Source organism: Equus przewalskii, chromosome 6 (assembly GCF_037783145.1).
Source record: "Equus przewalskii isolate Varuska chromosome 6, EquPr2, whole genome shotgun sequence".
Taxonomy (NCBI): domain Eukaryota; kingdom Metazoa; phylum Chordata; class Mammalia; order Perissodactyla; family Equidae; genus Equus; species Equus przewalskii.
This window is the reverse complement of record NC_091836.1, coordinates 71,000,547-71,020,150: the sequence shown is the minus strand read 5'-3', so window position 1 is coordinate 71,020,150 and position 19,604 is coordinate 71,000,547. Positions and strand designations below refer to the sequence as shown.

The 19,604-nt window shown below is 45.7% G+C and overlaps 1 protein-coding gene across 9 annotated transcripts in view; it reads right to left on the bottom strand.

The window, feature by feature from the left end:
• Positions 1-5,718: 5,718 nt before the first annotated feature.
• FCHSD2 (FCH and double SH3 domains 2) overlaps positions 5,719-19,604 on the bottom strand; it is a 276,748-nt gene continuing 262,862 nt past the window's right edge. For all 9 annotated transcript variants that reach the window (XM_070625887.1, XM_070625891.1, XM_070625883.1 and 6 more), the window contains 7 exons: positions 17,980-18,114; positions 12,167-12,250; positions 11,869-12,046; positions 11,346-11,566; positions 10,232-10,361; positions 10,008-10,090; positions 5,719-7,835 (listed from right to left, as the gene is read on the bottom strand). In XM_070625887.1, the coding sequence (XP_070481988.1) occupies positions 7,752-7,835; positions 10,008-10,090; positions 10,232-10,361; positions 11,346-11,566; positions 11,869-12,046; positions 12,167-12,250; positions 17,980-18,114 (915 nt within the window). In that variant the 3' untranslated portion in view covers positions 5,719-7,751. The remainder of the gene's footprint in view (positions 7,836-10,007; positions 10,091-10,231; positions 10,362-11,345; positions 11,567-11,868; positions 12,047-12,166; positions 12,251-17,979; positions 18,115-19,604) is intronic.

Sequence of the window (19,604 nt, the reverse complement as noted above, 5' to 3'; positions counted from 1 at the left end):
AGAACTCTTTGCCTCTTTCTTTATCACCTTTCAGAGTCTCCAGTGGGGATCTTTGCTAGTCCCAGGGTTTTGGAAACCATTTCTAGGATGGGTGGCCCAGAGCTGAGAGCCTGGACTCTGTAGCCAGTTGGCATGGGTTGAATCTCAGCTCTGCTATTTAGTAGCTGAATGATTTTGAGCAAGTTACTTACCATCTCTGTGCCTTAGTTTCCTTCTCTGTAAATGGATAACAGCGTCCACCTCAAAGGGCTCAATGCGTTAGGACTTGGAAAGCTCCTGGCACGTGCTGAAGGCTGCAGATGTATTGGTTAAGTACCCAAATCTGCCCTCTGCCAACTCCCAGATCCCTCTCTGCTCTTGGCCCAGCTGTCCCCTGGGTTCTAGGTGACATACCCAGCAGCCTCCTGGGCATCAGCTCCCGACATGAGCTCCTCTCCCCTCACGCCCCATGTCCTCTCAGACCCCAAGGTTGGGGCTGCTGGGTCTAAGTCCCCACCATGCCTGCTGCCCCTGCAGGCCACCTCCTCCTAGACCTGCGCTCTCCCTACCCAGTCCCCTTGCCACGGCCAGAGTGACTTTCTAAGGTGTCCTGGTCACATGTGCACCCCTTTGAAGTTCCCCTGCAGCCTGCAGAGAAACTGTGGCATGAAGTTCAAAGCCTTTGGCTGCGACCCTGCTGCCTCAGCTGCTGCTCCATTTTCTTGCTGCTCTGAGAGTGTCTTACATGTGGTTTTCTCTCTGCCCAGAATGTCCTTCCCTCCCAGGCCCCAACTCAGTTGTGCTTTGGGATCCCTTCACCGAGAGCCCTTTGTCATCTGCCTGCTGGCCAGGGGCCTCCTCCGTCCCTGTGCTCCCGTTTGTGTCTGTGTCCCTCCATTTTCAGTCAGGGAGCTCTTGGAAGAGGCCCGGCTGGGAACAGAGTATTCCCTGGGATCAGGCCTGGCACAGAGAGAGCCTCCGGAAATGTTTATTAAGTGGCTGCATTCTCTGACTCAAGGACCCGGCAAGTCTGACAGTGGAAGACTCTAGGCGTCCAGCATCCTTTAATCGATGTCCCAGGGCCAGGCCCAGCCCTCAGGTCCTGGCTCCCAGTGGCCACCAGGAGTCACCAGCTGCCTAGTTGTCTGCTGAGGCCATTCTCTCCACTCTTGGGATTCATGGCTGGAAATACCAGTGCTTCCGGGAGCCACCACTGCTGAGTGCAGTGTGTGAGGCCCTGTGCTCGGTGCTTTTCATGCAGTATCTTTGTTCCTCCCAACCACCTCGTGATGTAGGTATCTCACAGATGAGAAGATTGAGGTTCAGAGAGGTTGTGATGTGAGATCACACAGCTGGATTATGACTGTATTTTATATATATATATTTTTACAAAATGTCAGGGAATCTGGGCTCCCATTTAGGCAGAGCTGCAGGGCATGCCCCCCGTGCCGCAGTGCTGTGCCCCCTGCCTCTGCTGCTGGGTGGCTGACTCTAACCGAAATCCCTCCCTGCTGCCTCTCCTTCCACCTGCGCCCTGGGCTCCGAGGCCTGAGCCTGGAAGGTTGATGTCCTTTGAAGTGGGGATATGCGGGCCACAGGAGTGAGGTGGACTTGAATCCTGGGAGGTTCTTACCAGCTACACCATTCGGGGCAAGGACCTCAGAGGACTGCAGTGAGGACTGCTTAGAGAACACATGAGGTGCTCGGGAAATGGTTTGACTTGACTCCTGGAACAGCGGCCCCTCTCCTCCCCTCAGCCTTCCCCTCTTAATGGGGCAAATCTGACAGCACAACCTCGGGTGCAGCTGCCTTACCTCTGGGAGCACACGCACACGCGCACTTCAACTTGCTTGGAGGAATGCTTCCTGGAGGAGCAAGTGTGGAAGGCCAGAGACGGGTCAAGGCCTTGCAGGGGTGAGGAAGGCCCACACGGAGGCAGACGGGCTGGCAGAGGCCCAGCAGGGAAGGGCTCGGAGGGGTGGCCACTGGGAAGGCTGCAGCTCTGGTCTGTGGTCCCCTGCAGCAGAGGGGCCGGGATAGGATAGGACCCTAGGCTTTTAGTTCTCTCCAGGTTTTCAGTACTCAGTACTCAGTGCTCAGGTTTTCAGTGCTCAGGGGCTGCCTGCCTCAGTTTGGTGCCCTAACGTCAAAGCTGGAATGGCCTTCATCCTTGCTGTGCACCCAGAGTGAAGCCCAGAGAGGGGCCAGGCCTTGTGCAGGGTCACACAGCAGAGCAGGGATAAGAACCCAGGCCTGATTCTCTCTTTTCTAAAAACCGGACTCAGGTTCTGCTGAGTGGGGAGTGGGGCTGGCTTGGTCTTCTGGAAGCCCAGTTCTAGGTTCTGCCCCCAGTCGTCTTGCTGAGAGACCTTGGGCAGATCACAGTGTCTTCCAGGGGAAGGAGTTTCCCCATCTGTGAGGCTCTTCCTGCCCCGCTTCTGGGCCTCACCATGGGTGACAGCTCTTCCCCGGGCTGTTCTGCAGGTTGAGTACGGCCTCCTCTGCCCGCCCTGCCCAGTCTCAGGCCTGGTGAGCCTCAGACCGGAGAGGGAGAAACGACAGAAGCCCTTGTTCTGGGCTCCTGCTGCCCCTTGGTCATCTCCCTGTTCTGGGAGACACACCTTGGCCCGAGGCTGCTGTTCCCAGTCCCCTCCACCAGATGTGAGCCCCTCAGTGACAGGGAGGGCATCTGAGTCACTTGTGTCTCCAGTGCCTGGAGCAGTAAGTTTGCTGACTGGACAAAGGGTGGTTGAATAGAGGTGGTCCTGGCCCTTCAGATGTTCGCTGGAGGAATCCTGGCGGCACCGGGTGTGGATCTGTCTGTGAGGTTCAGACATACCACGTCTGGGGTCAGGCTGTCTTCTCTCTGGATGCACATCCACTGGTCAAAAGTATTTTCAGCTTCTCTGTACATTATCTTATTTGATCCTCGTGGATCTTAGGAAGTTTGTATTGTTTTCTCATTCCCACTTTACAGATGAGGAAACCAAGGCCCAGAAAAGTGAAGGGACAAGCCTAGGGTCACAGCTAATTGAGGTGGCCCAGGGACTTGAATATAGGACTTTTAACCAGACTCTTCCCCTGCCCCTCATAGGAGCAAGTGGGTGACGAGGACACTTGGGTGTTCAGCACACAGTGTGGAAGGGGTGTGAACCCACTTGTGGGTTCATTTCTGTTGTTTCAGGGTAACATTTCAGGAAAATATTCCCAGACCAGAGCTCTCAAGAACAGACCCGGCAGAAGTACTACATTTGTTTTCTTGGCCAGTGGAACCAGGGGGAAGTGGTCCAGGAACAAGACGCTCTTTGGAGTTCGCAGGGCGCTTGGCGGATCAAGCAGTAACAGCAAAGACGGGGAGTCTAGGAGGAAACCTACACTGGTTGTGTCAAGTTACAAGTAGGATTTTGGGGCAAATTACAGTTCTCCCCCTTCTAAACTAAAATTTCTGTAACTTGGTTGTATTTTTGTCATGAAAAACAGCTTCCTAATGAAGAAAATAAATGCAAAGATTCAGAGCAGCCAGATTTTGTCATGAGGCCACTCAGAGAAGGTTAGGCAGTAATTGGCCCCACAACCAAAAGCCGCGGCCCGGCTCCTGGGGCAGCGAGTGGGTAGTGCAGCCCGGGATGTGATCACAGCCTCGTGGAGGGTTTGCTCTGTCTCAGGGGAGAGTCCAGCAGCTTGCACTTTCAATTTCTGGCCATCCCGAGAAGTCTGTGTGTTAGTAAGTCTGTTCTCAAATATCATGTCCTTTTCGTGTGATGTTCTCTGTCTGCATCTAGAAACTGCACTTATCTAGAACATAAGCGTGGATAAGCTCTTTGAAACCATCTCATTCTGTTCCTTTTAAAACTGGGCATGCGGCAGCCTGGGGGAAAGGTTGCATCAAGTGGTGGCAGGGCTAAGGCCAGGTGACCTCCTCCCACTCGCGTCTCGTCTGGCTGGTGGGTGTGGGCTGGGGCGGTGGGTCCCAGAGGACAGGGATCAGCTGGCGTGCTGTGAACCTGCCTTGATTTCATTACAGTTGGTTCCTGTGACGAAGGAGGCCAAAATTTAGCCATGACACTGGGGCGGGGCAATTAGCTTAACTCTGTCCCCTGGTCAGAGACTAAGCCTCCGAGGCCAAGAGCAGTCTCAGATGTGAGCAGCCTTCATTAGCGGGGAAGGCGGAAGATAGAAATGATAGTTAATGTGCACTGACAGCCTCCCATACTTACGGTAAAGCACTTTCACACACGCTCCTTCCCTTGGGCCTCAAGACACCCTGTGTTACTGCGAAGCTGGAAGAGCAGCAAGGACCCCAGTTCTGTAGGGGAGGACGCTGAAGAGGGGAGAGGAGATGGCGGAGAGTGTTTGTGGTGACCCCCCCGTTCTGCACACTTTATATGTCCTTCTTGGATCCACAGCATTATTCTCAGGTTTCCAGTGAGGACACTGGAGCTCACTTCCCACAGCTGTCAAGTGGGCGCCAGGACTGAACTCGGATCTTCTGACTCCAAAGTCCACGTTGTCATCTCCTGTGCGGTTGGTGGGAGTGTCAATGGATACAATCATTCTGGATGCCAATATGGCAAAGTCTAACAAAATTAAATACACATTCATTTCTGACTCTCAAATGACACATTTAGGAATTTACCCAGTATTTTTACTGGAACAAATTTATAAAGAATTATGTACAAAGATATTAATTTCAAAGATATTAATTTTTTTCTTTTTTTTGAGGAAGATTAGCCCTGAGTTAATATCTGCTGCCAATCCTCCTCTTTTTGTTGAGGAAGACTGGCCCTGACACAGCTAACATCTGTGCCCATCTTCCTCTACTTTATATGTGGGACGCCTACCACAGCATGGCTTGCCAAGTGGTGCCATGTCCGCACCTGGGATCCGAACTGGCGGACCCCAGGCTGTTGAAGCAGAACGTGCAAACTTAACCACTGCACCACCAGGCTGGCCCCGAATTTCAACTTTCTAATAGCAAGTGGATGGATACAATCTAAACATCCATTACTCTAGGAATGTTTAAATTATGATATATCCAAACAATGGAATACAATGCAGCCTTTAAAAAGAATGAGGCAAACCTAAATGTAGGATATAATTTCACTTACATACAAAGTCAATCACATATGAGGTTTATGCACACAAAACATCTGGAAGAATACATACTGCACGTGCCCAGCTCTGGAGAGAGGAGCGCTTGGGCTCCCTCCACAAACAGGCTGAGCCTTGGCCCTGGGTGTGGCTGGCTGGCAGCCAGAGGGACTCAGCCTTTAACCGAGAGTCGTCTCTGCCCCTCTGGGACCAGTACAATCTCCTTTGTTTGCTTCATTCCTCCTCAGGGAAGAGGTTTAGGAGGGGGCGGAGGAGCCCAGGATGCCCACTTCCTGGAAGCCACTGGTTACATCCTTGAGGGGACATCAGTGACCCTCCTCTCACCCCTCCAGCTGTAGAATGGGAGTTCCCTGTCCTCATGTGTGTGCCTCTTTTTCTCCCCACTGGGAAAGAACCTTGACAGCAAAGACCGCAACTTATTGATTCCTATCTCTAGCGTCCAGGATATTACCCCTGGCAGGTGGGTGGCATCAGGGACTGTTTGTCCCACAGATGGATTAATTGACCTCCCCCTCTCTGTATCTGTTGTGTGGTTTAAAGGAGGGCCTAGGAGTGTCTTTATAAGAAGTACTGTGTATTTAGAAAAGTCTGTCTACCCCAATCTTTTTGTAAGGAAACTTAGGAAACTTAATTCCATTGTTTTATTATTCAACATTTTATACATAATAAATACAAACTTTGTACAGCCACTGTAAAGAAAGCACGTTTGCACCAGGCGCTCCCTCTGAGCCGCCCTGTGCACTCGGACGCTGGGTTCATGTCCTGGAGGGAGGGGTTCTTTTTAAAAAGGAGGCATATTTTTACAACTTGTTTTTTTAAAATAAAATTAGCAGCTCTTCCAGAAAATATTTTAAAATATAACAAAAGATTTCAAATAACCCTCTGAGAATGTGGAAAACCCAGATTCAAGGACAATTTGGCTAGCTAAAGAGAGAATACAAGACTGGGTGGTAAGAACTGCCTGATTTAAGCACTTTGAAGATTTTTAAAGTGCTTTGAAGATTTTTAACACGTCGGCAAACTTTAAAATCTTAAAAAAACCACCTTTTTAATTTCTTTATTAAACTTAAGAATAAGTTTGATAAACACAAAAAGACCTCAAAAAGATCAACAGGTTAAGAAACGCAAAAAACAAAAACAAAAAGCCCCAAATCACGGAGAAGATTCATCAGTGGGTACTGTCACTGAAGTGATCAAATGACAAACTAAAAATTTCTTCAGCTATGACCTTACTTTTGGTCAAAAATCCCATGGGGACATTTGGCGAGCATTTCAAGTTTTAAAAGATTCTTAGGTGGGATGGAGTTTGCAAAGCATAATACAACTTTTGGATTAAATTCTGAAAATTTGATTTCTTAAAAAAACTAAACAACTGGCAAACATCCCTTCATCCCTAGGTAATGCGCTCCCTTCTCCCAGAGGCGGTGGAGAAGTGACAGAGGCCTACGCTGGGACACCTGCCCTGTGGGCTTGCTGGCCTGCAGGGAAAGCTCCTTCCGGCTCTCCCTGTGATGCAGAGAACTGGTCTTCTTGTCAATTTGCACGTGTGCAGCATGTACAATCCGTAGTCCTTTTTCACAGGAAGCTGGTTTCCTCCATGAGCCATAAGTTCTTCCTTCCGGGGGAATGTCAGGTCAGTGGGACCTGGGAAGCTGCATTTCCTGCAGTGGGCAGCCACTGGTGTGGACTGGCCACCACTTGCCTGTCTGGGCCAATGCACTGGCTAGGGAATAAAATAATGCTAGGGCCTCCCCAGTAGAGAAGCTCAACAAGGCAAGTAGGTGTCCCCAATTTATCTAGACATTCAGATTCTAAGGATACTGGTCAGAAGAGTATATGCTGCAAAAATTAAGATGAAAAATACCCAAATACAAAAAGAATATTAAGTCGGCTCATTTCAGGCCTGGAAGCTCCATTCTGCTTTAGCTGCAGCCTCCTTTCTACTAGTTTATGTGATGGACAAGATTTGGCTACTAGGCCAGCCCCTCCATATTAGCTCCACTAATACTAAATGAATGGCATAAATATTAATACAAAGGACACTGTTATTGTTTTAAACCTGTTAGTTGTGGAAGAGATGTGCATTAATGCAATTGGCGCTAAACTCAGGGCAGTCCACTTTTTTCCAATCAAGTTTCACTTTCTCAGTCTGGGGACTGACTGTGGGGAGGAGCCAGCCTCTCCTGAAGTCCCTCCTTCTGCGTCCTCAGGTAGCCGACACCATCTGATTAGGCTCAATCAGACAAGCAAAAGCCACTTGAAGAAAGATGAGAATCTTTGCCACATCCTTGTGGCCACAGTAATATACTGTGCGAGTGCACGTGATCAGTGTCTCTGTGACTGTGCCGTGAACGAGGCCTGGTCTTGAGTCTTATATAAAAACGGGCCACTGTCAGGCACGAGGGCTGTCCCCTCTCTGCTTCTAGGGCCCACTAGGATTTGTGCTATGATAGGAGAGATGACATAGAAAATGACAACAAAAAAAGGCACAAAATATTCAAACTGTGGGAGGAGTCTACCAGGCCACCCAGTCACATATAATCCTCCTTGTTTTTGCTCTGTTCAAGAGTCATCATCATGCAAAGGTGCCTAAAAAACAAGAGTGGCCAAACTCCCAGCCTGGCCTTGATTGTAGCAGTCATGGGCGGGCAAACCCACCATCACACCAGCGTGATTTCCACATCCTCGATCTTCTCCGCCGGCCTTCGGTGGTTCTGCGTAGGCGGAGGGGGAGCTGCCCGGACCTGAGCAGGGAACAAGTGCATGGATTGTCAGTCAGCTTCCTGAGTCAGTTTCTGTAGCATCCAAACTCCAACCAGTCATTTATCCAAGGACATGACTCCCCAGGGGCCTCAGAAATGCTCTCAGCGTGTGCTTTCAACCTAATTTTCACTATTTCCCACACTGAGCAGGAGTTACTGTTCCGGATGAAATGTGAAACCCACAAATCGGGTTCTTGCCTAGGCTGAAAGCCGCAGGGGTCACTGTCGCCCTGAAAGCCTCGTCCAAAGCAAAGGCCTGGAGCTGGAAGCAAGAGAGAGCAACGTGTGGAGAACTGAAAGCCTGTCAGCACGTCCTGGAAGAAGAGTTGCAGGAGATGAGACTAGAGAGGTGGGCGGGGGGAAGTCAGGAAGGGCTTCGTTAAGCTATGTTAAGAAATGTGAGCTTTCTTCTGTCAGCAAAGAGGAGTCTTTGGTGATTTTAAACAGCGCACCAGATTTGTGAAAAGGTGACTCAGGTAACAGTTTGGAGACAGAGCGGAGGCGAGCAAGAGTGTAGGTGAGAAGACGATTTGGGAGCCTCCTGCAGTCCTCTGGACAGAGCTGATGTCAGCCTGCACAGGGCACCGGCATGGCGGGGTGGAGAAGTGGAAAGGCTGATGGCTGTCCCCGAGGTAAACCTGGCAGGATTTGGTGACAACTATTTGTGGGACCAGGGCCAGGGAGGTATCAAGAGTGATGCCAGAGCACTGGTAGGAAGGGGGCTCCATTCACCGAGACGCAATGTGGGAGAAGGAGCGTGTCTGGAGAGAGGATAATTAACTCGTTTCTGCTGAGCTTTGGGGGTTTAGTACACACAGACTGAGACATCCTCAAGTCTGGAGCTCAGGGAAGAGACCAGACTGGCAGTTATATGTCTGGGAGCTGCCAGTAAATGAACGGTTCTCAAAGCCGTGGAAGTAGATGAGATTCCACAGGGAGAGTGAGTTCGGTGGCTCCGAGAGAAGCAGCAGCAGAGAGGGACGGGGCAGAGAAGCCTGCAAAGGCCAATGGAAAGAAAGGGCCGGAAAAGCAGAAAGCAAAACAGAAAGGGCGGTAGGACAAATCGGCTCACTTCTCTCCACTCCCGCTCTTACCCTCCAGTCCTCGCTCCCGTCCCCGTGTCTGGACCACTGCTGCAGCCTCCGAGTGGCTCCCCAAGTCCATTCCCCCACCTTCCATTCATTCTCCACTTGGCTGCCATAGCAGTGTTTTAAAAATGCAAAACTGGTCATACCACTGTCGTGCTCACAATCTTCCTATCACATTTAGGATAAAGAACCAAGTCCTTGACAAGGCACTCAACACACATCTGCTGAATGAAGCGGGCAAAGGAAGTGGGTGGTCTGAAGAACCTATCAAATGCTGATAAGGGGTCAAGGAAAATAAAGTTGCAAAGTATGCACTGATTAGCATGCAAAGGCATGACCTTGGAGGAGCTGCTTTACAGCGAGAAAGCGAGTGAGGCGAGGGTAGAGGTGATTATTTGTAAGAGTACATTCTCTTTGAGAAGAGAAGCTCTCAAACCTCAAAAAGGCATGAAGTGTATCTTATTATTTCATCTGTGTCACCAAAAGAGGCAAATACAGGCCTGGAAAATAGGTTCTCAATAAATGCTTGCTTAAAAAAACGGTGCTTCTGTTTCACAATTAGACCACTCTGATGCTCACAGAGCTTGTTATAATTTAAATACACGTTCATAGCTCATCTTGTGATCTCACATGGCTCAGTGAGAAAAGAGCCAGTGGTAGACTAGACCTCCCAAGACGTGTTCATTTTTATAGCCGTCCTTTTCAAGAGCTCTTTTTACCTTCCCAAATCCACCTCACCCTCATGTGGTAGAATTAGTAACAACACAGTGGCCACAGGGGAAACATTGCTTTCTTCTTCTTCTTCTTTTTGTTTGCTGAGGAAGATTAGCCCTGAGCTAACATCTGTGCCAATCTTCCTCCACTTTATATGTGGGTCACCACCACAGCACGGCCTATGAGTGGTGTAGGTCCATGCCCGGGATATGAACCTGTGAACCCAGGCTGCCGAAGCAGAGTGTGCCAAACTCAACCACTATGCCATGGGGCCAGCTCCAGGAAACACTGATTTCTAACTTTCGATTGGAAGAACTAAGCATTCTATAAGCCTGCCAGATAGGAGACTTACAGGTCGCAGTTTGCCATATGAGGTCTCCGGAGTATGCCTTGGTGCCTGTGAGAATCCTGGCGATTCAGCATGGAAGCTGTTTTCTAAGGGAGGGAATGAAAGAAGCTCATTTTATCTGTGTAGCCAAGCAATAAAAATGCTCACGCAGATCTGTCTGCCCTTCAGGTGAACACGTGGATTTCTGAACGAAAATGTATTCAGACCCGTGCCCAGGAAAGCCTCACCGTTGGCGGAAGGAGAGCGCGGGAAGTACTGGGAGCTCCTCTTATCTGGGCTGGGGTACGGGCTGCCGGGAGGCTGGTCGTACAGCGGCAGTGGCGGCAGGGAGCCCGGCGGCTTGGAGGAAGGAGAGATCTGCAGGGGAGAGAGGGGGCAGTGCTCGCCTCAGGAAGGAGACTAGGCGGCTTCTCCGACGACTCCTGACAAATCACTTTTCTTTGGAGCTAAGTTATGACTATTAACTTTTTTGTCAGCCTCATTAGAAGCAAATGAGCCTAGAATATCCACCCCAAACTCCAATTTTCTGCTGCATTTAACTTCTTCCTCTCACGGATCTCTGCATTATACTCTGATTTTAGTTTATCTTAAACAGTTATCAAGTCAAACTATTCTCTAGAGTTCCACTGAAAACATACCAAATCAGACAATTCAGTGAAGGAAAAAAAAGGGGACAAGTTGTATTTTTTTCTGAAGATAAAACATTGGCTTAGTTTCTGATTTCCCTAGGTTTTGTAAATGTCACACTCGCTACGTGGTCACAGTACCACACAACCAAGATGGGCAGACCCATTCCTTATGGTCCTGACCTGCCAGGCCTGCTGTGACAGATCCGAATTAGGAGTCTCCTGTGAAGGAAAGTACGGCTGAGGAGCTAAGCCTGGGGCCACCTGCGTGTCATGGGGCTCTCGCAGGCCTGTGACTTCTCTGAAATGGACTGACGGGACGGGGGCTGGGCACGGGGGCTCTGACAGTGAGGGACAGAAAGAACAACCCAATATTTTTACTACATAAACTAACCACAGAGACAATACACTCCCTCTCCGGTTTCTTTCTTTCTCTCCACCAAACCATTCTTTCGTATGTCACATACACTGTAGCATTTTGGTAAACAATTCAGAGAACAGAATGTGGGGGAACTGAGGTGTAATATGGCCGTTACACAAGAGCCTGAGTGATGGTCTCTGCTTTTCCAAATTCAGTGTTGCAGAAACCTGGCAACTGAGGATTGGAGTGTGAGGGGGAGGCTGAGACGACAGCCCACTTTTGCGTGGGTCAACAGACTCCTTGGGAGTCACTTTCTTTAAACATCTTTTAATTTGACTCTCTCCCGTCATGTACCTGAATCTCTTTCATCCATGGAGTGTCACCATTTTCTGAGGCTGAAAGTTCTTCCACGAGCACCGATGGGAACACTCCAATCAGTCCATTGAACTCCCCTTCCCAGAAGCCATCATCATCCTGGTTTTCTTTGTTCAAGATTCGGATGATTGCTCCCTCAGGAAAAGATAATTCATCATCTGTCTGGCCCTCGTAGTCATAAAGTGCTTTCACGAAACAGACTAGGTAGCAAGAGAGAGAAATACAGTAGGAACATTAACAGCCAGGGTACTTTTGCAACCACCCCTATGCTCAGGTGACAACTAAAAGAACATCATACAGAATAAGAGGAAAGCTGTAATTTCATTACTCACTGAAGATGACCTTCAGGCTTCTACAGTACAAAACAGATGTGACTAAACAAAGGAAAATGCTACAGAATAGGAATAAACTTGTGCCTTTTAACCTACTGAAGGCTGACTCCAGGGTAATACAATCTAGGCCAATTGTGATCAAATAAAGAGTGCCTTGTTTCAGTCTTTACCACTGGCATCTCCGTTGAGGCTGCCTGAAACGAGTTCGGCCTCCGTGGAATTGCTGGATGTGTGTGACCGACTGTCCAAGGCAGCCAAGGACTGCAGCATGCTCAGCAGACTGTTCGAGGTGGGAAACTGGAGGTACTTTTCTGGCACGTAACCCACTTGGCCAACTTTATTTCGAGCCTGAGTAAAAGACATGTGACAAAACAGGTTTGCACACACAATCTAGACAGGGCATAACAAGAACCAAAACAAACTCCTAAAAATGTCACAAGAGGGGGCGATATGAGCAAAGGAATATACCTTTACCCAGTCTTCCATATCTCCATCTTCAATCACTTCTAACACCTCATGCTCCTCAATGGTCAACTCATCTGGTTGAGAAGCCTGCAATGTAGGATGGTCATGGACAAAATTAAAAAGGTTAGATAAAGAGCAGATGTGCGCTGATCATAACAAAAACTGGGGATCAAAATATTGAAATGATTTTGAAAAACGTACTGAACATAAAAAATTTAAGTGTTGTAAAACTATCAAAATGAGGTGAAGTTTTACTTTAAAAAACTAAACAAAATAAAGCCACAACGAAAACTGGAGAAACGGAATCCTCAAGAGGTAATCAGGTCCAGTGAACACAGCACTCTGCTGGAAGTACAGGGCCTGGGTTCCAGCTCCAGCTTATGCATCTATAGGTAAGTTATTCAACTTCTTGATGCCTCCATTTCTTCAAAATGACAATCCTGCCATTCTTAGGAGGATGGGGGAGTCAATGTGGGATGAATAAGCACAGAACCATGATGATTTGGGAAGCAGAGGCGAAGGAGAAATCACTGAATTAGAACTGCCCCAGAGGGCCATCATGGAGGGACATGTTGTGAAAATGCAAAGAACTATGTAGATGGATTGGATGAGAGCTTGAGCAGCGCCTAGAATTGATCTGGAATCATTGTTAAACAGTGGCCAAGAGAAGAAAGTTGTAGGAAAGGAAATGACTGAGATCGGTCAAAGTTTGGATTTATTATGCTCCAACTTAACTGGACACTGGGCTGATCCACTTGGGTGCTTCTGCACAAGCCGCTAACTGTGATGGTTTTAGTATTTCTGACAGCAGGAGTCCACTAGGACCAGCGACTCACATACTGCCCTTGAGACTGTGGAATCCTAGAGCAAACTCTCAGAGTTTGCTGTGTCTCAATCCACAGACGGATTGGAGAGAGAGACCCCGTGGCTTTGTTTCCTGAAGAGACCTGCCTGTCACGTGTACCAGGGAGAGGCCTGCTGGCATCTTCAGGCTCTCTAGTGAACAGTCTTAAAACCATCCCCCAAGTCCCAAGATCAGTGAAAACTATCATCTAAGACCATGTAAGTTTTTCAAATCTCACAGTCTCAAAGTGTAAAACATCGCCAAGTTACACAAGCAAAAATAAGGCAAGAAAATGGGTCACTTTCCTAAGATTCATTTTCCATTTCGTGTGCATTACAACATTTCATCAAACCCAGATTCTGCACGTTGCCATAGCTGTTTGAGATGGAAAAATAGTACTGAAAATGGCTGATCAATCACAGATATACTCCAAGACCAGAATTTTAAGTAAATTACCTCTGATCTCAAAATATGAGGAAAAAAAGTGCATTGATTCTTGATACTTTTCCAGTGGAATTTCTTTGCTAATCTGAAACTATACTATGCCTTGAATACACCAGCAAAAGGCACCTATATAACAAAGACGTTTTTCCTAATTCCATGGCAAGACTTAAAAAGTATCAACGCAACCAGACTTCAATGTGTATGAGAGCAAAGCAGGAGGGATAAGAACACATTTAAATATATTGCTGCCCTTGTAAAAAAAGTCATGGGGGTCCCCACAAGTTGTCCCACATCGTTATATAAGCAGACACTAGCTGGATCATACCATCCCCAAGCCGTGACCAATTCTTCCACTTGACAAGGTCAAGTCCTTTGTTATGGCAGTCAAGATCCTACAGAGTTTGGCCCCATGGTCTCTTGATGCTTTGGCCCCAGCACACTATGCCAAATTCTCTCAAACACACCATGCTCTTCCTTGCCCAGGCTATTCCTTCTTTCCAGCGGGCCTGCTCCCTCTTTCCATCAGGTGAATGGATTTAGATTACTATGGGTTCAAGTCCAGCTTCAGTCTGTTTCTATAGGCAAGTGACCATAAGACCTCTCCGAGCCTCAGTTTTCCTTTTTATTCCTATAAGAATGTAAGCTCTGTGAGGGCAGAGATTTTTGTCTGTGTTATTCAGTGCTATATCCTCGAGCCTAGAAAAGAACACAGCACACTACATGGAAGGTGCTCAAATAATATTTGTTGAGTTAATGGTCGGTTGATAATATCTTCCTTATAGGGTGATCAAAGGGATTACAAACATATATATAGGGTACCAGGCACACAGTACTTTATAAATTGTAGCTAACAATATTACTCATGATTTGAAGCATAGATCCTAGGTTTTCCCAGACACCCACAGTGAGCTGGTTGCTTCATCCTCCTCCTGTTCTTATAAGGCTTTGTGCATCCCTCTAACACTGACCACCATGGCAACTACTTAGTTGCTTGCCCTTGTGGGCTTTCTACTGGAATAACTTACTTAAGGCAGGGAACGTAATTCTTCTCACCCCAAGTAACAACAGTAAGTGGTCAGTAAATGGTCATTAAATACACACAAGGTCTCACAGTGCCTCCTGAAGTCCTAATCTCCAGTGACAGCCAGAACTCCACAGGCAGCCATGCCCTCGATTCCCACCACCATCTCTCCAAATTTCCTGTTTTATTTTAAAACAATATGCTTTTTTCTGATTATAAAAGTACATGTTCATTGTAGAAAAGCTGGAAAATATGCATAATTGAGATTTTAAGGTACATACAATTAGGTATTTTTTTTGACATAACATAGCATTTCTTCTTACATAAAAAACTTTCACTGATGTAATTTTCAATTATCTTGATAATATTACATTCTATGGTTATATTATATATTATGGTTACATTACATGAATGGTTAATTTATTTAAGTATTCCCTTATTGGATTGCCAAGTTTAAGTTATTATAAAGTAGTGCTATGATGAAAGAACACTGTTTCCAAAACGTTTTTCTATATTGTTGGTCATTTCATTAGGACAGATGCTAGAAGGGTCAAGTTATGAGCTGTTTTAAGGCTTTTTGAATCGCATCCTAAAATACAGCTTTTCTTTCTTCTCCCCAGATTAATCTGGGCCTTCTTTGCTGGTCTGGACTAGAGGAATCACTACCAGGCTTAGTCAGTCTCCCTCTATTCTAATCTATCCTCTAGACTAGCTATACCACCACCAGGGTCACCTTAAAAGCCTAATCTGACTTTAGGACATCGGTGGCTGCTCCCAGCCAGGACAAAAGCCAAACCTCAGTCTGGTCTACACGGCTCTTTACTGTCTGACAGCAAACACCTTTACTTCCTGCTGCTCTGTTCCCCACACTCGATGCTCATGCGCCACTGACTTCAACATTTCCTGAACACTCCATTATCTCATCGCTCTGTCTCTGGATCTGCTGCTCTCTTGGCTTAGAAGGCTCTTTCCCTTCCCTACCTTCTGTCTCTAGAAAGATCTTATTGACCTAATTTAAGTGGTGCCTCATCTGTAAAGCTTCTCCCAACCCTCACAGGAAGAATTAGCAGTTTTACCTCTACTCTGTTTTCTAGTTAGTCATTGACACATATTCCATTCTTCAGTTTAATATTCATTCCCCTAGACTACCCATTCCTGGAAGGCAGGGACTGCGTCCCAGTCAATCTCGTACCCTCAAAACTTACCACATATTGGGCACTCCATAAGTGTTTGTTTAATGATTAATGCATTAAATAGATTTTTATAGGCTGGTTTATATAGGGATAGGCTTGCAAAATGCCGATAAAGGGAGTGCTGGATGAATGCGAGCTGTTTATAGCCACTCAGACATGTAGGACCCTCTCCATTTAAGGACTTTAACTTTTTTTTTTTTTTTGCTGAGGAGTATTCGCCCTGAATTAATACCTGTTGCCAATCTTCCTTTTCACTTGAGGAAGATTTTCCCTGAGCTAACATCTGTGCCAATCTTCCTCTATTCCGTTTGTGGGTCACTGCCACACCATGGCTGCCAACAAGTGGTGGAGGTCTGAGCCCGGGCACTGAGCCTCAGGTGCTGAAGTGGAGTGCACCGAACTTAGCCACTAGGCCATGGGTCCAGCCCCTAAGGACCTTAAATCTTAATTCTGAAACTTCAAAGTAAATAGAATACATAGAAGTGAGATAGGGAAACATTCTCAACCCTAGTTTTATAATACTCTCTAAGATCTTTCCAAGTATCTCAAAGGTAACTTCAAATTTTCAAAGGACTATCAAAAGAGTTTACAGTGAAAAAAAAAATTCTTCCCCTTTTAGAAAACAGGAAGTATTATTAATTTAAATATATAATGAAAAGATGTTAAACTGAAAAAAGTCTGGGAATCACTGACATTGAGGAGTAAATACCGCCAACTTTTGGCTCTCCAGGGATGGTGCTGGGGGAGTGAGGCTGTCCCATGTATGACTGAAGGTCTCTCCAGACCCTTCCTCTGTTGTGGTCCCTTAAGCACTGGGTCTCCACCAGCATGGGAGCCAGAGGAGGATTCATCTCTTCATAGCTTCCTCATATCATTCATTTATTCAGCCCACAATTATTTCCTGAGGACCTTCTATGTGCCAGGTACTGCCCTAGGTGCTGAAGACACACAGACAAGGATTCTGCCTTCATGGACCTTTAGTGTGGAGTCAGACAAAGAAATACAAAAACAAGTAAGATTAAATTTGACTGGTGATAAGTGCTATATAGTAAAAAAAAAAAAAAAAAAAACAAAGAGGGCAAAAGGGCAGTGGGACAGAGTAGTGACTGACGAGTCAGTCAGGGAGACCTGAGGAGGTGCTATTTGAGTTGAGCCTCAATGAAGAGCAGTGGGCAGCTAACCAAGATTTAGGAAAAGACAGTTCTAGGTGGAGGGAGCAGGAAGTGCAAAGCTGTCAAGTCAGGAAAAAGCCTGGTGCTTCTGAGACTGAAAGGCAGCCAGATGGGCTACTGTGTAGACAGTGGGTGGCGGAATGGTCTGACATGAAGCTAGGGAGACTGGCAGGGGCCAGATCAATCTGCACATTATAGACTCTAGCAAATGTTTTTCCCTGTGCGATGGAAAGCTTATGAAGGGTTTTAGGCAGGGCAATAAAATTATCTCCTTTACGTGTTAAAGATAATTCTGGCTGCAGAGTGGAAAATGGACTGTTGGAAGGCAAGTATGAAGAAGGGATACCAATTATAGCCTTTTCCTTTACAGTAGTCAAAGCAATGGCCTAGACCAAGCTGGTGAAAAGCGAGTGGATTCAGAATATGTTTGGAGGTGGACTCAATAGGACTGGCTGATGGACTGGCTGAGTGGACTGAGACAAAGAGAGGAACCAGGGAATTAAAACTCAGTTTACTTCACATGAGTAAAAAGTTATTGTGAAAGCAGGGTAAGGGCGAGAGAGATTAAGAACTATTATACCAAATCAGGTTTGGGAATGCTGCCATCTATTTATCCAGGTCCCTGCTTAACATGGAAATAAGAGGTGGTTATATTAATATTAGGAAAGGTAAAGTTTAAAAAAACTGCTCTGTAAAACAATTTTCTTGCAATATCAGTTTTAAAGGTCATCCTAATGGAGGATCTTAAGGCAAGCAGGCAACTGATAAGGGTAAAAGTTCTATTTACTGAAAATGTACAGGATGCCAGGCACTGTAAGTGCTTTGCTATAGAAGTGTTATCTCATTTAATCTTCAAACTAGCTCAATAATATTATCCCCATAAGTAAGAAAACTGAGGCTCACAGAGACTAAGGGACCAGTGTGGTCAGATAGCTCCTAAGTGGCAGAGACAGGATTTTAACCCAGACAGTCTGATTCTGACGCTAGAGCCTAGACCCTTCATCATTATGTTACGTTGCCTCTAATACTAACTAGACATCGATTTTATGTTAAGCCCAGTCTGAGAGGCTGAGTTGATACAGTTACGTGTATCTTCAGAGTTTCACAATTTAATATGAGCAATATGTTAGAGAAATACAAACCTTGTAGGAATAAACAACTTTGCAGGTGAGTGGATAATTTCTTAAGGTGCCAGAAGGGCTGGAACTGCTGTCATCAAAAACATCCATGTTGTCTTCAAACTCTTCTCCTTCTTCTCTTTCGGTGTCTGCATTCAGCTAGGAAAAATTAGAAGCCTTTGACTAGCTTGCTTACTAAGAACATGGTTGAAAGCAGAAAAACACACTTAAAATCTGATTGTTTCAAAATGTTAATTTACTTATTCAACTGCATTTGCATTTTTCATGTCATGAAAGGACAGAGATATTTTTCTTTTTAAAACCAAGAGTAAAATGTTTTTCTAATATATAAGAAATATTACTATCCTTTCACTTTTCACTGTTAAATACTGAATAATAAACACCTCTTACCATTTTAAACTGATCATATTGGGAAACATTAAACAGATTTCTAAATGCTACCAAGGATGTGGAGAAACAGGCTCTCATCTACGGCAGGGAGAAACGTAAATTGATACATCCTTTATAAAAAAAAAACCGCCTACTGAAATTAAAAACTAAACATACCACTTGATCTAGCAATTACACTTCTGTGAATCCAGAATGGAGAAATAAAAGCACCAGGACGTAAGACTATAATTCTAGGATGTTTACTGTAACATTGCTGGTAGTGGCAAAAGCCTGGACACAACCTGTACGTCCATCAACTGAGGAAGTTTGAACAAACTATGATGTGTCTGTACTACAGATAAATAACACCTAATAAAAATGAGTTAGGGAACAGAAAGTCCACAAACAAACTCTCGTTATATGGTTAAATGATTTTCGATAAAGGCCCCAAGACCATTCAACAGGGAAAGGACAGTCTTTTCAATAAATGGTACTGGGAAAACTGGATATCTACATATAAAAGCGTGAAGTTAGGCCTTTATCTTATAAAAATTAGCTCAAATGGATTGAAGACCTAAACATAAGAGCTAAAATTATAAAACTCTTAGAAGAAAACATCAGGGAAAAGTTTATGACATTGGATTTGGCAATGATTTCTCGGGTATGACACCAAAAGTATAGGCAATAAAAGAATAGATAAACTGGACTTCATCAAATTAAAAACTTTTGTGCATCAAAGGACAACAGAGTGAAAAGACAATCCACAGAATGGGATAAAATATTTGCAAATCATATATCTGATAAGGGATTAATATTCAGAATATATAAAGAATGCCTAAAATGCAACAATAACAAAAAACCCAATTCAAAAATAGGCAAAATATTTCTCCAGAGAAGATATACAAATGGCCAATAAGCATATGAAATGATGTTCAACATCACCATCAGTAGGGAAATGCAAATCAAAACCACAACGAGATACTCATTAGAATGGCTATTATCAAAAAACCAGGAAATAACGAGTGTTGGTGAGGATGTGGAGAAGATGGAACACTCGTGTGCTGGTGGTAGGAACGTAAAATGGTGCAGTCACTGTGGAAACCGGTACGGCGGTTCCTCAAAAAATTTAACATAGAATTCCATATGATCCAGTGATTCCAATTCCAGGTATATACCCAGAAGAACTGAAAGATGGGGCAGGAACAGATATTAGTACACCAGTGTTCATAGCAGCCTTATTCACAACAGCCAAATGGTAG